At 34.7% G+C, this 15,673-nt stretch overlaps 1 protein-coding gene across 6 annotated transcripts in view; it reads left to right on the forward strand.

Annotated features, from left to right (window-relative positions):
• LOC149806924 (uncharacterized) overlaps positions 1–15,673 on the forward strand; it is a 174,502-nt gene that overhangs the window by 84,114 nt on the left and 74,715 nt on the right. For all 6 annotated transcript variants that reach the window (XM_089959761.1, XM_089959754.1, XM_089959737.1 and 3 more), the window contains 3 exons: positions 6,510–6,699; positions 11,732–11,776; positions 14,425–14,508. In XM_089959761.1, the coding sequence (XP_089815887.1) occupies positions 6,510–6,699; positions 11,732–11,776; positions 14,425–14,508 (319 nt within the window). The remainder of the gene's footprint in view (positions 1–6,509; positions 6,700–11,731; positions 11,777–14,424; positions 14,509–15,673) is intronic.

The following is a 15,673-nucleotide window of genomic DNA, read 5'->3' on the forward strand; positions in this document are numbered from 1 at the left end:
GTGTGCTGAAAAATGGCGTTAAACCCTACAACAACATTTGTCTACATATTTGACTATTTTGGAGTTAATATGCTTTTTTGGTCTACACTGGTGGCATACATGTCTTACAAATGCAAATCTAGGCAGATAGGTTTTGATTGGGGGGATGGGTAGTAAGAAGGTAAAGGGAATAGTAGTGGGTAGATTGGGATCGGTCCAGGATTCTTTAGGTAGTGGATGGTTTGTGGGAAGGGGAGAGAGGTCTACTGAACATGAAAGCAAGATATTTATATTCTTCCACCTAATTTCACAGAAACCTGTCTTAGGAGACACCTTCATATTAGGGATACTTGTTCCTAAAGGACAAAATTTCTGGGTCTCTTTATCTTTAGAGCAACGGTTAAACCTCAAAAAGTCTCTAGTTAAGGAATAACCATTCCCACTTTAGAACATTCCACAACCTGTACCATTGAAGGAAATCAGAAAATGAAGAAAATATTATCATGTTATTGACTGCTTCATTGGTCTGGTTGCCATGGTAAATCAAGTTCAAAATGTTTAAACAGTTATGTTCTAAACAATGATATCAACTGGAACTTTGTATGGAATATCACAAGTAATATATTTGAAAGTACACACTTATACACCATGAATTTTGATATAACTAGGACAAAATGATTTTAGCTGATATTGTTTGAAAATGTTTTTTAAAAATATGCATATAAATGGTATTACTCTGATTATAAAAGTTGGCTTAAAATTATTTGATTTACATAATCAAAATGAAGAAAGATCTATTTGGGAATCTTGCTTGCAACATCAATAACTACAACCAGCTAATGGCCAGTATCCAACTCATAATGTATCAGCAACTGACAAATCTGCCACAGTAGTGAGGTATTGACCACTAATCATGCTTTGTCAACATGTTTGTCAACAATTAACACTTCCCAATTATAGCATTTTTAGGTTACTGCATTTGTATGGGAAAATATGAACAAGTTTTTTTTGGGATGGATACTGCACGACCTGTGGGAGTGCAGTATCCATCTAAGAAAATGAGTTCATAAAAAGGTTACTGCATTGGTATTGGGAAATATGAACTAATTTTTTTCAGACTGATACTGCACAACCCATGGGAGTGAAGTATCCATCTGAGAAAATGACATCATATTTTCCCAAATAAAGGCAGTAACCTTTTTATTATATATACTCATTTTGATATTCTACTTAACTATAAACTTAACTATCAAAATTACACTACAAGAAATAAAGTAACTGAATTTATGCTGTATTAAAAAATAAATACACAAGCATATATTCATCAGTACACAAAAACAATATTAATGCACACATAGTACCACCCAGCGATCTTTAAACTTTGCTGTGCACTCGATAGTAGTTAAAAAAGAATTGTTATTTTAGGCTATTTAAATTGAAATTTAGAGTCATATTATGAATGAATGCACATTGCAACAATTTTTCCATTTGGTCTGGATTAGATGGATTTTGTTTTCATGTTGATCCAACTCAGTTCTGCTTTTCTGATTATGATGGACTGGATTACTGGGTCAGTTCAGTGCAAATTCCAGTTGGAAATGTACTTAAAATTCCAGTACAGTTTCAGTGTATATCAGGTTTTGCACAACATGTCATTTGGATTTGCAGAATTAAGAAAGTACATTTTGAAGAAATTCAGGATGCATAAATATAAGTATGTTTATTACCATTCTTATTACCAGCTAAAGGAGACATATGCTTATGCCCTGTCACCTGCATCTTACTTTTGGATTGACCCCAGTGATGACTTGTATCATTCAGTGTGTGTCTTCTATTGCTAACCTAATATTGTATCAAAATATTTACATGGAGACAATTGCAAGGAGCTGTTGTGTGTCCATTTAGCCAGTGAAAATACAGTAAAAACTGTTATGAGTGACCTCTGCTATGAGCGACCACCTGTCATTTCCAACCACAATCATACTGCATGTAAAGCTGTACCGATTAATTGGCCGTACTCATAATCGGACCTATTATTGGAGCAATCAGTATAATCGGTATCAAGAGAAATAATCAGTGCCAATGTAAACAAATTTCCAAAATATAAATTGACATGGCTTGAATTTTAAATCAGAATTAAATAGTGGAAATTAAGGAATAAACATTTGATTTGGGGGTTAATTGAAAGACAGTATATTCTTAAAAGTAAATACCTTTTAACATGCTGTAAACTACCACTGATTGTCTGCTTGCAACAAATTATCAATACCTGTGCATGCACTCATCCCAATCACAGCAGCCAACCAGCCAATGAGGCCTCATGGCTGTTGAACTTCCAGCATGCACATTACAGGGATGGTCCTGGCTTTTAAAAAGTTGTTGCAAAACAAAATCGCCAATCTCAATATTTTGTTGCCAATTTTCAAAAAAATCTTGCCAGAATAAGCAGTGAATATTTTTCCAAGACTATTAATATAATAGGCAGTGAAAATTGAAAAAGATGGGATAGTTATTACTTTATTGACAACAAGCAATACATCCATAATATTGCACAAAAAAATCACTACATGACTGTTTTGCACTGCTTCCATGGTCTTTGCATTGCACATCACCGTTAGTGCATAGGTCTAACTGTTGTCACCTGAAATAAATGCATTATTAAATGTAAAATATCTACTTTCCTACAATCTCTCTTTTTTTAATAGAAACATCAGGTATTAAGCAAATCTATTATATATATTATTTTCCAAATAATAGTTTTGTAAGAAACTTTATTTAGATAATGACATTTTAATACTAAAACCCTACAATCGTACTTTGCATTGTAAGATAAGTGACATATAATGCAACCATCGATTTCACGCATTCAAGAATTAAATGCCCCCCCCCCATTTTATGGCTAGCTTCACAAAGTACATCTCCATGAATCAGGAGTTCAGAGATTTATTTTTGCCACACTTTACATGCTTTGTTTGTTAGTGAACTGCTTCTTAAATCCCAGGAATGATCACTGAATGCTGTAGATTTTTTTCTCGACAAGCAAATTATGATCTCCATTCCCACCAATGAAACTTACAAGAGTCAGCTTGACCTGGCATCACTGTACCATATATATAAGCATTGAATACCATCATTAAATTAAAAGAAGGAATGAAGAAACATATTACAGAGCATATGTGCCCCCAAAAAATTAATTCAGAATAAATATGTTATTTAGTAAAGAGTTTTATTTGCATATATGAGTTAACAATAAGAAATAAGGTGGGATATAAAATGTGGGAAATAGTTATCACATGTATGGTAGCTTGAGACCACATTTGAACTGTTAACGTAAATCCACACCCATTTTAGGCATTGTTAGTTGTAACAAAAACAGGGCATGATTTACTTGTCAATCACATGTTAGTGTTTTCAGTAACTGTAGAACAGGCGGTTTCTTGAAATAATCGGTCTCATAATCGGTATCGGCAATTTTAATAATCGGCTATATGCGTTATTGGCATAATCGCCAAAAAGTGACATCAGTGCAGCTTTAAATGCATGGATTGATTTTATTATATAAACGCTCTGTTATAAGTGACCACTTGATGAACACATCCAGCAAAATATGCATTTCGACACTGCTATGAACAACCACATTGTGAAAAAACAGATCAACACCACTGACCTTGACTTAATCCTTTGTAAGCATGAGAGCTCAAGATACATATAGTATACAAAGTACACATTAAATAACATTACAGTTGAACAACTATATAGCAAGATAAACACCACTAACCATCATTTAATCCTTTGTAACAATGACCACATAAATAGTAAAGATCGTGCTAATAAGGTATTTTTTTAAAAATTGGCTAGCTACCAGTTTTGTGAAATTTACAAGTCCAGCATATGGTGTCATCTGTAAACTGCGGTAGACCAGACTAAAGTATATGCCACTAACTGCCAATGTAGTGCCGAAGTCATGTGAATAGCCAGTAAGATTAACCATTTTTTCATCAAAGACAATAGTGATGGACATACGCAGTCAGTTTAGAGGTTTGTATTATGTTTATCTTTGTGAAAATCCACACAATGCCGGTAGTCCTAATGTCCCAGTGAGAAATCTTTTGAAAGGACTTAAGTGTAGGGTTGAGCATGTCGTTTGTCTTTCCAGTTAATCCGTAATGTCTACGGGGGTGGGGGTGGAGGTGGATGAGCTTTTTGTCTTTAATACTAGTGAGAATCATTTCCGGGTGCAGATGGTTGCAACCTTTGTTTAACAAGCTTTAATGCTGATGATTTAAACTTCATCTCAAAATAAATGTATTGTTTCTTGATGAGTTAATTATGTCTTTTGGTTTCATTCATTGGTACATAATATATATTTATTCCATATTTCCCCAAAACCTGATAAAAACCAAAATAAATCTAGTCATTATTATGTCAACACTAATAACAGTGGCAGAACCTCTAATGAAAAAAAGAAAAATTCTAACAATGGAAGAAAAACATACTCATGTGATGTTCAAATATAAATTTGATTCACGTTGTTTGAAAATTTATATCTTTAATATATAAAGTTATTTTGAGAGGAATGCATGCAATATTTAACTAGATTTATGAATGAAGGATATGATATATGTACAGTGAGTATGGGTATTTTTCCTTCTTCAGCTGCTATTGATCCTGGAAACAAGTCCATTTTCACACACCTCTTATGAGAGACCACCTGTCTTGAGAGACCGCTTTTGGTTGGCAGAAGGGGTGGTCTTTCATAACAGGTTTTACTGAAATACTTTTTTATCATATTAGCTTATTGGCTTTGAGTCTTTGTTTCCTACCAAAACCTTCAGTTACTTTTTTTCTTTCTGAATCTAGTATTTTTACAGACTTGTAAAATGGTTCATCTCTGTCAGATATGTTATAGCCCTTGGCCTCAGTATGCTTTTCTATGCTATTTTTATAGACCCTAGAGAGCACTGGTCATGGTCTGAACCAATCTATTTGCAAAAAGATTTGAATATTTCTTCTAAATAACTATTTCAATGATCAGTATGGTATTTTTAGTTATTGCATCTCTCACATTTGTTGTTGACATTGCAAATATCATGTTCATTTATGTGCTTGTTTAAAAGCTTCATTTCTGATTCAGTGAACTCATCCACATCATTAACTTTATCATCTATACTTTCAAATGGATGAAACAGCTTGTTTAGTTTATTGACAAACAAATTTAATCAACCGAAACCTAAAGCGTCTACTACACAAATGTACATGGTTTGTTTACAGAGTAGTTCTTAATATGCCATACTATCTTAAGGCACATGTGTCTTGCATGTATCTGCAGTATGAAGATGAAGGTGTTCAGTATCATAAAATACTGCACATTCATGATAATGTAAAGTTACTGGAGACAAAATACTGCACAATTCTGGCCATGTAAAGTTAACAGAGACAAAAATGAGCATGTACCAGTAATAAGTTGTAATTACAACGAGATTTAATCATTAGCATATTCAAATTAAAGCTAAGCTGGGATCTGCTTCAAGGTTTGAGTATGTATGGGCCCATCTGGAGCATTAAACTGGCAAAGATTTGGAGGCATGAACTTGATGACATCACTTTCAGCATCAGTCCAGACATTGTTCAAAAATTTTGACTTTATTCATTTTAGTTGAATCTAGTGTGATTCTGAGTCGGTGGTCAGCCTTGTGCCCAAAGGTAAGCACTTGTGTGATTCAGAGTCTATGGTGGTGTGCCTTGTGCTCAAAGGTAAGCATTTGTTTGATTCAGAGTCTATGGTGTGCCTTATGCTCAAAGGTAAACACTTGTGTGATTTAGAGTCTATGGTGTGCTTTGTGCTCAAAGGTAAGCACTTGGTTAGAGGTATACAAAGCATGAGTCACCTTGTGTAGGCTTTTAATCAGTAGAGTCCAGAAACAAAGTTTTAGCTCAAATCTTGTGTATGAGCAATTTGAATGAGATGTCTGGCACCTCTGAAGTTACATATAAATTTGAAGCTGTGGCTCCTTTCTCAGGCACCTACTGCACAAGCTTCTTTGATGTCACACATGTCCTTCTGTAACTGCAAGAGTGAGTTTCAGTTGATTAGGTACTCAAGTTAACAAGTTTTATGAAAGTGAGGTCAGTTTCTGGCACTGTTATGGGGCAGCCATGTTGTATGAACACATTTGTGTCAAATCACATGCAATATTTGTTCATATTTCAAGCATAGTCTTTCAACTGTGCACAGTATAAACCCAAATCTGTCATTCAGTAATATTCCTGCAAGTGAGAATAGGCTGCAATTTTGTATTATGCTTATAGCCTCATGGGAAAAGAATATATTCTGATCTAAAGTGCTTCATGTTACAAAATGCCTAGGTTTGTACAGTGTACAGTGCTTCATGTTACAGCAAGCTGGGTTTGTACAGTGTACAGTATGTGCTTCTTGTTACAGCATGTCTGGGTTTGTACAGTGTACAGCATGCTACATATTCTACAGAGACACGTATGTTGTCCTTGAATGCTTATTGTTTGCATTTCAGATTTCCTGCAAATGTTGCAAGTCCTGGTCAAATAGCTTCTGTGTAAACTATACAAGCTGTTCAGAAATGACATATGTGAATAGCACATTGTGTCAAAAAAACAATCTGTCACACTGCCTGGATGAGTCAAAAGTTTGCAGGACACAGTCTACAGGAGGAGATCAATGTTTGTGTGATATTAAAGACAAAGGTAAAAATCCTTAATTGAAATAGCTGAAAAAGTAACCATGATCAAAAGGTTGATAATGTAGTATGCACTATATTTATACAGTGAAACCCATTAAGACTGAAACATCAATGAACTAAAATGTCATGGAAACCAAATCTTGTTTCAGGTACCAATTATTCCTTCTTTGCATGTAATTTCAGTAAACATTTAACACATGCATTTAACCCAAATGTTGGTTTTGATACCAAATTTGTCCCATATATTTGATAGTGATGGTCAGGGTCTACAGAGTGAAAACTTACTCTAGCATGATGGCCAGGGTCTACAGAGTGAAACCTTGCTTTAACATGATGGTCAGGGTCTATAGAGTGAATCTCTGCATTAACATGATGGCCAGGGTTTATAGAGTGAATCCATGCTAAATTTTAACATGATGGCCTGGGTCTGCAGAGTAAAACCTTGCTATAACATGATGGCCAGTGTCTACAGAGTTAATCCCTGCTATAACATGACGGCCAGGGTCTACGGAGTGAATTCCTGCTTTAACATGATGGCCAGGGTCTACAGAGTGAAACATTATTATAACATGATGGCTAGTGCAGAGTGAATCCCAGCTATAACATTATGGCCAGGATCTACAGATGCAGTTCACCCAAGTGTTGGTTTTGATACCAAATTTATCCCATAAATTTGATAGTGATGGTCAGGGTCTACAGAGTGAAAACTTAACTCTAGCATGATGACCAGGGTCTACAGAGTGAAACCTTGCTTTGACATGATGGTCAGGGTCTGCAGAATGAAACCTTACTATAACATGATGGCCAGGGTCTATAGAGTGAATCACTGCTATAACATGATCAGGGTCTACAGAGTGAATCCCTGCTATAACATGATGACCAGGGTCTACAGAGTGAATCCCTGCTTTAACATGATGGTCAGGGTCTACAGAGTGAATCTCTGCATTAACATGATGGCCAGGGTCTATGGAGTGAATTCATGCTATAACATGATGGCCAGGGTCTACAGAGTGAATCCCAGCATTAACATGATGGCCAGGGTCTACAGAGTGATTCCCTGCTATAACATGATGGCCAGTGTTTACAGAGTGAATCCCTGCATTAACATGATGGGCAGGGTCTACAGAGTGAATCCCTGCTTTAACATGATGGCCAGGGTCTATGGAATGAATCCAGGCTATAACATGATGGTCAGGGTCTACAGAGTGAATCACTGCATTAACATGATGGCCAGTGTCTACAGAATGAATCCCTGCATTAACATGATGTCCAGGGTCTACAGAGTGAATCCCTGCTATAACATGATGGCCAGGGTCTACAGAGTGAATCCCTGCTTTAACATGATGGTCAGGGTCTATGGAGTGAATCCCTGCTTTAACATGATGGTCAGGGTCTACAGAGTGAATCTCTGCATTAACATGATGGCCAGGGTCTATGGAGTGAATCCATGCTATAACATGATGGTCAGGGTCTGCAGAATGAAACCTTACTATAACATGATGGCCAGGGTCTACAGAGTGAATCCCTGCTATAACATGATGCCCAGGGTCTACAGAGTGAATCCCTGCTTTAACATGATGGCCAGAGTCTATGGAGTGAATCCATGCTTTAACATGATGGTCATAGTCTGCAGAGTAAAACCTTGCTATAACATGATGGCCAGTGTCTACAGAGTGAATTCCTGCTTTAATATGATGGCCAGGGTCTACAGAGTGAAACATTATTATAACATGATGGCTAGTGTCAACATAGTGAATTCCAGCTATAACATGATGGCCAGGGTCTGCAGAGTAAAACCTTGCTATAACACAGGGGTCTCAAACTCAAACTACCCTGAGGGCTGCATGAGGGCATTTTTAATGGCCCAAGGGGAGCAACAATTTTGTTATCTCTCATGATGCCTTGTGATGCCATGTGTTTGAGACACCTGTTATAATATGATGGCCAATGTCTACAGAGTGAATCCCTGCTTTAACATGATGGCCAGGGTCTACAGATTGAAACCTTGCTATAACACTATTGCCAGGGTCTGCAGAGTGATTTCCTGATATAACATGATGACCAGGGTCTACAGAGTGAATCCCTGCTTTAACATGATGGCCAGGGCCTAGAGTCCCTTTGTACACTATAACATATCATGCGATAGCATAGTAAGTCAGTTCAATGAAAAAAATGAATGCATGCATATTTTCTAGGCTCTAAAGGTGAGGTAGGGTGGGAAGTATTTGGGTGGATGGAAAGTTTGTGCTTCATTGGCACATTTACCATCTTAAATCAATGCATATAACAGTGAAAGCCATTTTTGACCAAAAATTATGTTTATCCAATAATACTTATCTGATCACTTTATAGTAGATTAACTTTCTTTGCTACCTCTATATCCCGGTCTCCCAGAAAGACAGAAAACTGTCTTTCTCTGTATTTTATAATTTGTATTTAGACAATGAGAAGTAACTCTTACAGGTTAACTCCCCTTTCTACCTGCTAGCTGGTTACCATCATACCTGGTTTAAACCATTTCTTTATTTGAGCGACACCTTACAGGATGTTTGCATTGTGGGTTAAGGTGCTAGGTATTATTTATAATGTGATCAGGTGAAAATTATTGGACAAACATAAGTTACTAAAATATTTGTTTTTTTCTCCAATACATTACCTGATCACATTACATTAAGAAAATTGTTACAAGGAATAGGAAATGGAGAGCATGCTACCTCTATCAGTTCACATCAACTTTTCCTAATGTTTTTATTATACTGACTAGCAATAATTCATTGTACTGTACTGTGATGAATTCATGCAGTTCAGTTTTAGTAGCTTTTGTATTATACTGACTAGCAATAATTCACTGTACTGTACTGTGATGACTTCATGCAGTTCAGTTTTAGTAGCATTTTTATTATACTGATTAGCAATAATTAATTGTACTGTACTGTGATGACTTCATGCAGTTCAGTTTTAGTAGCATTTTTATTGTACTGATTAGCAATAATTCATTGTACTGTACTGTGATGACTTCATGCAGTTCAATGGCATTTTTATTGTATTATCAATTTCAAACGTTTGCTTTAAATTATGCTAAATTATGTAATAAAACAATTATAAAGAACTTTCTTGCAGTTAAAACTTTTATAAATAATCAAACAAGTCATATTGACCTTCACATTAGTCAGGATGAGGTTTACTGGTTCATATTGACCTTCACATTAGTCAGGATGAAGTTTACTGGTTCATATTGACCTTCACATTAGTCAGTATGAAGTTTTCTGGTTCACATTGACCTTCACATTAGTCAGTATGAAGTTTACTGGTTCATATTGACCTTCACATTAGTCAGGATGAAGTTTACTGGTTCATATTGACCTTCACATTAGTCAGTATTAAGTTTTCTGGTTCATATTGACCTTCACATTAGTCAGGATGAAGTTTACTGGTTCATATTGACCTTCACATTAGTCAGGATGAAGTTTACTGGTTCATATTGACCTTCACATTAGTCAGTATGAAGTTTTCTGGTTCATATTGACCTTCACATTAGTCAGGATGAAGTTTACTGGTTCATATTGACCTTCACATTAGTCAGTATGAAGTTTTCTGGTTCACATTGACCTTCACATTAGTCAGTATGAAGTTTACTGGTTCATATTGACCTTCACATTAGTCAGTATGAAGTTTACTGGTTCATATTGACCTTCACATTAGTCAGTATTAAGTTTACTGGTTCATATTGACCTTCACATTAGTCAGGATGAAGTTTACTGGTTCATATTGACCTTCACATTAGTCAGGATGAAGTTTACTGGTTCATATTGACCTTCACATTAGTCAGGATGAAGTTTACTGGTTCATATTGACCTTCACATTAGTCAGTATGAAGTTTTCTGGTTCACATTGACCTTCACATTAGTCAGTATGAAGTTTACTGGTTCATATTGACCTTCACATTAGTCAGGATGAAGTTTACTGGTTCACATTGACCTTCACATTAGTCAGGATGAAGTTTACTGGTTCATATTGACCTTCACATTAGTCAGTATGAAGTTTTCTGGTTCACATTGACCTTCACATTAGTCATTATGAAGTTTACTGGTTCATATTGACCTTCACATTAGTCAGGATGAAGTTTACTGGTTCATATTGACCTTCACATTAGTCAGGATGAAGTTTTCTGGTTCACATTGACCTTCACATTAGTCAGTATGAAGTTTACTGGTTCATATTGACCTTCACATTAGTCAGGATGAAGTTTACTGGTTCATATTGACCTTCACATTAGTCAGTATGAAGTTTACTGGTTCATATTGACCTTCACATTAGTCAGTATGAAGTTTACTGGTTCATATTGACCTTCACATTAGTCATTATGAAGTTTACTGGTTCATATTGACCTTCACATTAATCATTATGAAGTTTACTGGTTCATATTGACCTTCACATTAGTCGGGATGAAGTTTACTGGTTCATATTGACCATCACATTAGTCAGTATGAAGTTTTCTGGTTCACATTGACCTTCACATTAGTCAGTATGAGGTTTACTGGTTCATAATGACCTTCACATTAGTCAGTATGAAGTTTACTGGTTCATATTGACCTTCACATTAGTCAGTATGAAGTTTACTGCTTCATATTGACCTTCACATTAGTCAATATGAAGTTTACTGGTTTATGAGACTTCATATTCACCTCAACAAATGTCGTTAATTATATAATAAATCAAATAGAGCCCATATTGAGAGTGGACAGCAATCCATTGGAATACCAGCAAACAACAAATGACTGACAGTTGATGAGTGGACAGCGATCCACTGGCATACCAGTAAACAATAAATGACTGGGAGCTTGCAAGTGGACAGCAGTCCATTGGAATACCAGCAAACAACAAATGACTGACAGTTGGTAGTAGGTCACTGGAACTTGGGGATTTATCGATTGATTAATAACATTGTTTGTTCAAAAGACTGGTGTGAACACCATTTTGAAAATGTTTTATTGATAGGTCTATTACCATACCATTGTCTATATTTTTCATTGTAGATTTGAACTGTTGTAAAACTGACATTGAAGAAAAGAATGGCTCAGGTAAATATTTTCGTATTTTTCAATCAGAATTGTATATATTTATAAAACTAGCGTTAAGCAATTTCTTTGCACACAGAGAGAGACCAAATATAGCCAGCATTCTTTAGGTTTTTAAAAAATGACAGGAAAGGAGAAATTATTAATTAAAATGTTAATGTTCATTTATTGCTTTGGTGTATTAGTCAATGACATTTGGTGAAACATGATTTTGTTATCAACTCAGTTTTGCATCTGCATTAATCCCTGTGACCTCGCTTTTCATGTAACCTCACTTTTGGGGTGTGACCTTGCTTTTTGGGTTTGACCTAGCTTTTAGAGTGTGGCCTTGTTTTTTGGGTGTGACTTCACTTTTGGGGTGTGACCTTGCTTTTTGGGTGTGACCTCACTTTTTGGGTATGGAGGTATGGAATGTAGGAAGAATATGCTTCAGTTTTGTATAAGTATTTGCCATCTGTTTTATAGATATATGTGATGTTTATATCTAAGTTAAAGTATTTATATCCAATAACTCCAAGGAAACCAAACAAAAGTGCCACCTAAATGGAATATGAATATGGATGGAACAGTCTGAGTTATACAGGTTTGGGTAAAATACATGTGGTTCATGTGTGTCAATAGATTTAAATAATTGGTGTAAATTTACCGATACTATGTCTTGATCAATCATATGAAGAGCTAATTAATGTAAATATAATTTTTGCAAATGTAAAATGTTTACAAATTAGTGGGAAAGTGAATTCTTTAGAACATTCTTTATGGTTGAGATTTTGTTAGAACACTTGTGACTTTTCTACCAAAATAATCTCAGAAATAGATCAGTGGACTGATATATTCTATAATAAAAGCAGAAAATGTCCATAAAAATGAATTGTATGACTTGCTATAGATATAGTCAGTATTGAACCATATCAAAAGCACTATGATACTATTATGGAATATAAATATAGTCAGTATTGAACCATTTTAAAAGCACTATAATACTATTATGGAATACAAATATAGGCTGTATTGAACCATTTCAAAAGCATGATGATACTATTATGGAATATAAATATAGGCTGTATTGAACCATTTCAAAAGCACTGTGATACTATTATGGAATACAAATATAGGCTGTATTGAACCATTTCAAAAGCACTATGATACTATTATGGAATACAAATATAGGCTGTATTGAACCATTTCAAAAGCACTATGATACTGTTATGGAATACAAATATAGGCTGTACTGAACCATTTCAAAAGCACTATGATACTGTTATGGAATACAGATATAGGCTGTATTGAACCATTTCAAAAGCACTATGATACTATTATAGAATACAAATATAGGCTGTATTGAACCATCTCAAAAGCACTATGATACTATTATGGAATACAAATATAGGCTGTATTGAACCATTTCAAAAGCACTATGATACTGTTATGGAATACAAATATAGGCTGTACTGAACCATTTCAAAAGCACTATGATACTGTTATGGAATACAGATATAGGCTGTATTGAACCATTTCAAAAGCACTGTGATACTATTATGGAATATAAATATAGGCTGTACTGAACCATTTCAAAAGCACTATGATACTATTATGGAATACAAATATAGGCTGTATTGAACCATTTCAAAAGCACTATGATACTATTGTGGAATATAAATATAGGCTGTATTGAACCATTTCAAAAGCACTATGATACTATTATAGAATACAAATATAGGCTGTATTGAACCATTTCAAAAGCACTATGATACTATTATGGAATACAAATGTAGGCTGTATTGAACCATTTCAAAAGCACTATGATACTGTTGTGGAATACAAATATAGGCTGTATTGAATCATTTCAAAAGCACTATGATACTGTTATGGAATACAAATATAGTCAGTATTGAATCATTTCAAAAGCACTATGATTACTATTATGGAATATAAATATAGTCAGTATGGAACCATTTCAAAACCACTATGATACTGTTATGGAATACAAATATAGTCAGTATGGAACCATTTCAAAAGCACCATGATTACTATTATGGAATACAAATGTAGGCTGTATTGAACCATTTCAAAAGCACTACAATACTATTATGGAATACTTTGCACAATTTCACTAAAAGAAAGTTCTCTAGTATGTTCATCCTTGAAAAAAGAAACTTGGGAATGTTTTTACTCAGAATAGGTCATTGCAGAAAAATGTACATCATTATGGCTCTGTGGTCTTAAACAAAATAACAGAAAAAAGCAAAAACCAACAAGTTTTGTAAAATTTAACAAATATTTATTTCCCTAGAATACAAAGTGAAAATTTAAAAGCACTGAAATTATTGTGAATTAAATCCCAAATAGTCCTAAAATTTCTATAGTTCCAACTCGCATCATTTGGTAAGAATGATAAATAGGTATGCAGTGGCAGTTATTGTAGTATTTCCAAGATGTTTGTTTAGGTCAATGGCAGGAAGGCCAAAGTGTATTCTGATTGGATTAAGACTGATAAAACATGACATACATTTCTTCACAACAATGAATGATGAAAAACTGATGTAATTTAAGCTATTTAGTCAAAATACATCTTAACAGTAAGCCTGGATAATTTTTGTTGAACTATTTAGTTCTGTATTATGTTTACTTTTCTTTTTTTTTTTACAAAGCACCGGATGATAAAGACTTGTGCTGGAGAACTGATGCACCTTGCAGGGAAGAGTACTGCTTTAAAACAAGCCATGAAGTTCCAGGTAGTTCCATAGCATTACTTATCATGGTACATATATCTGTTCATATTGGTTGTTTAGCACAATATACATGAGACTCAGGGAAGGCACTTTGAAATTGAACCAGTCAGTCACCCCTAGATGAAATATAGCTTTAGTATGAATTGAATTAGAATTTGATCAGTCACCTCTAGAATTAGTATGGAATTTAGTATGAATTTGATTAGAATTTGATCAGTTACCTGTAGATTCTGTAGATACAGTATAAAATATAGTATGACTTAGAACTTGATGAGTCACCCCTAGGTGTAGTATAGAATTTAGTATGAATTTAATTAGAATTTGATCAGTCACCCCTATGTGTGATATAGAATTTAGTATGAATTTGATTAGAATTTGATCAGTCTCCCTATGTGTGATATAGAATTTAGTATGAATTTAATTAGAATTTGATCAGTCACCCCTATGTGTGATATAGAATTTAGTATGAATTTGATTAGAATTTGATCAGTCACCCCTATGTGTGATATAGAATTTAGTATGAATTTGATTAGAATTTGATCAGTCATCCCTAGGTGTGATATAGAATTTAGTATGAATTTAATTAGAATTTGATCAGTCATCCCTATGTGTAATATAGAATTTAGTATGAATTTAATTAGAATTTGACCAGTCACCCCTAGGTGCAATATAGAATTTAGTATGAATTTAATTAGAATTTGATCAGTCACCAGCAGCAGGGAAGTCGTACAGACCAGGTGGCTCAGATAAATTTAACCCTCCTATCAAACATTTCTCCGTAGAAGCCTCAGAAAGCAGAAATAAAGCCTCCTACGCAAATTAATCCGCAAAATTTCAACCCAAAGTGCATTTTTAGGCATAAAAAAAAGACAGCTTTTTTTGGGGGGGGTATTGTAAAATTTGTTTGTGCCATAATTGAATTATGGTGCAAGATTGGGTTGCGGATACTAATTTTATTTCACATTAAAACAATATAGTTGAAAATAAGATGAGTCGAAAAGTTAGCACAGTTGGAGAACCTCAATCTGCTAGATTAGCGCGAGAGCAATTAGCGGCATTAAAGAAGCTAATTCCGACAAAACGATTATTTAAGAGAAATGTTCGTGGTTACGAAGATATGCAGCATGGAATTTCCGAAACTTCGGCAAAATGGTTGAAGCCAGTAACC

The sequence above is a fragment of the Sinohyriopsis cumingii genome, chromosome 1 (genome assembly GCF_028554795.1).
Source record: "Sinohyriopsis cumingii isolate HCF-2022 chromosome 1, ASM2855479v2, whole genome shotgun sequence".
Lineage (NCBI taxonomy): Eukaryota > Metazoa > Mollusca > Bivalvia > Unionida > Unionidae > Sinohyriopsis > Sinohyriopsis cumingii.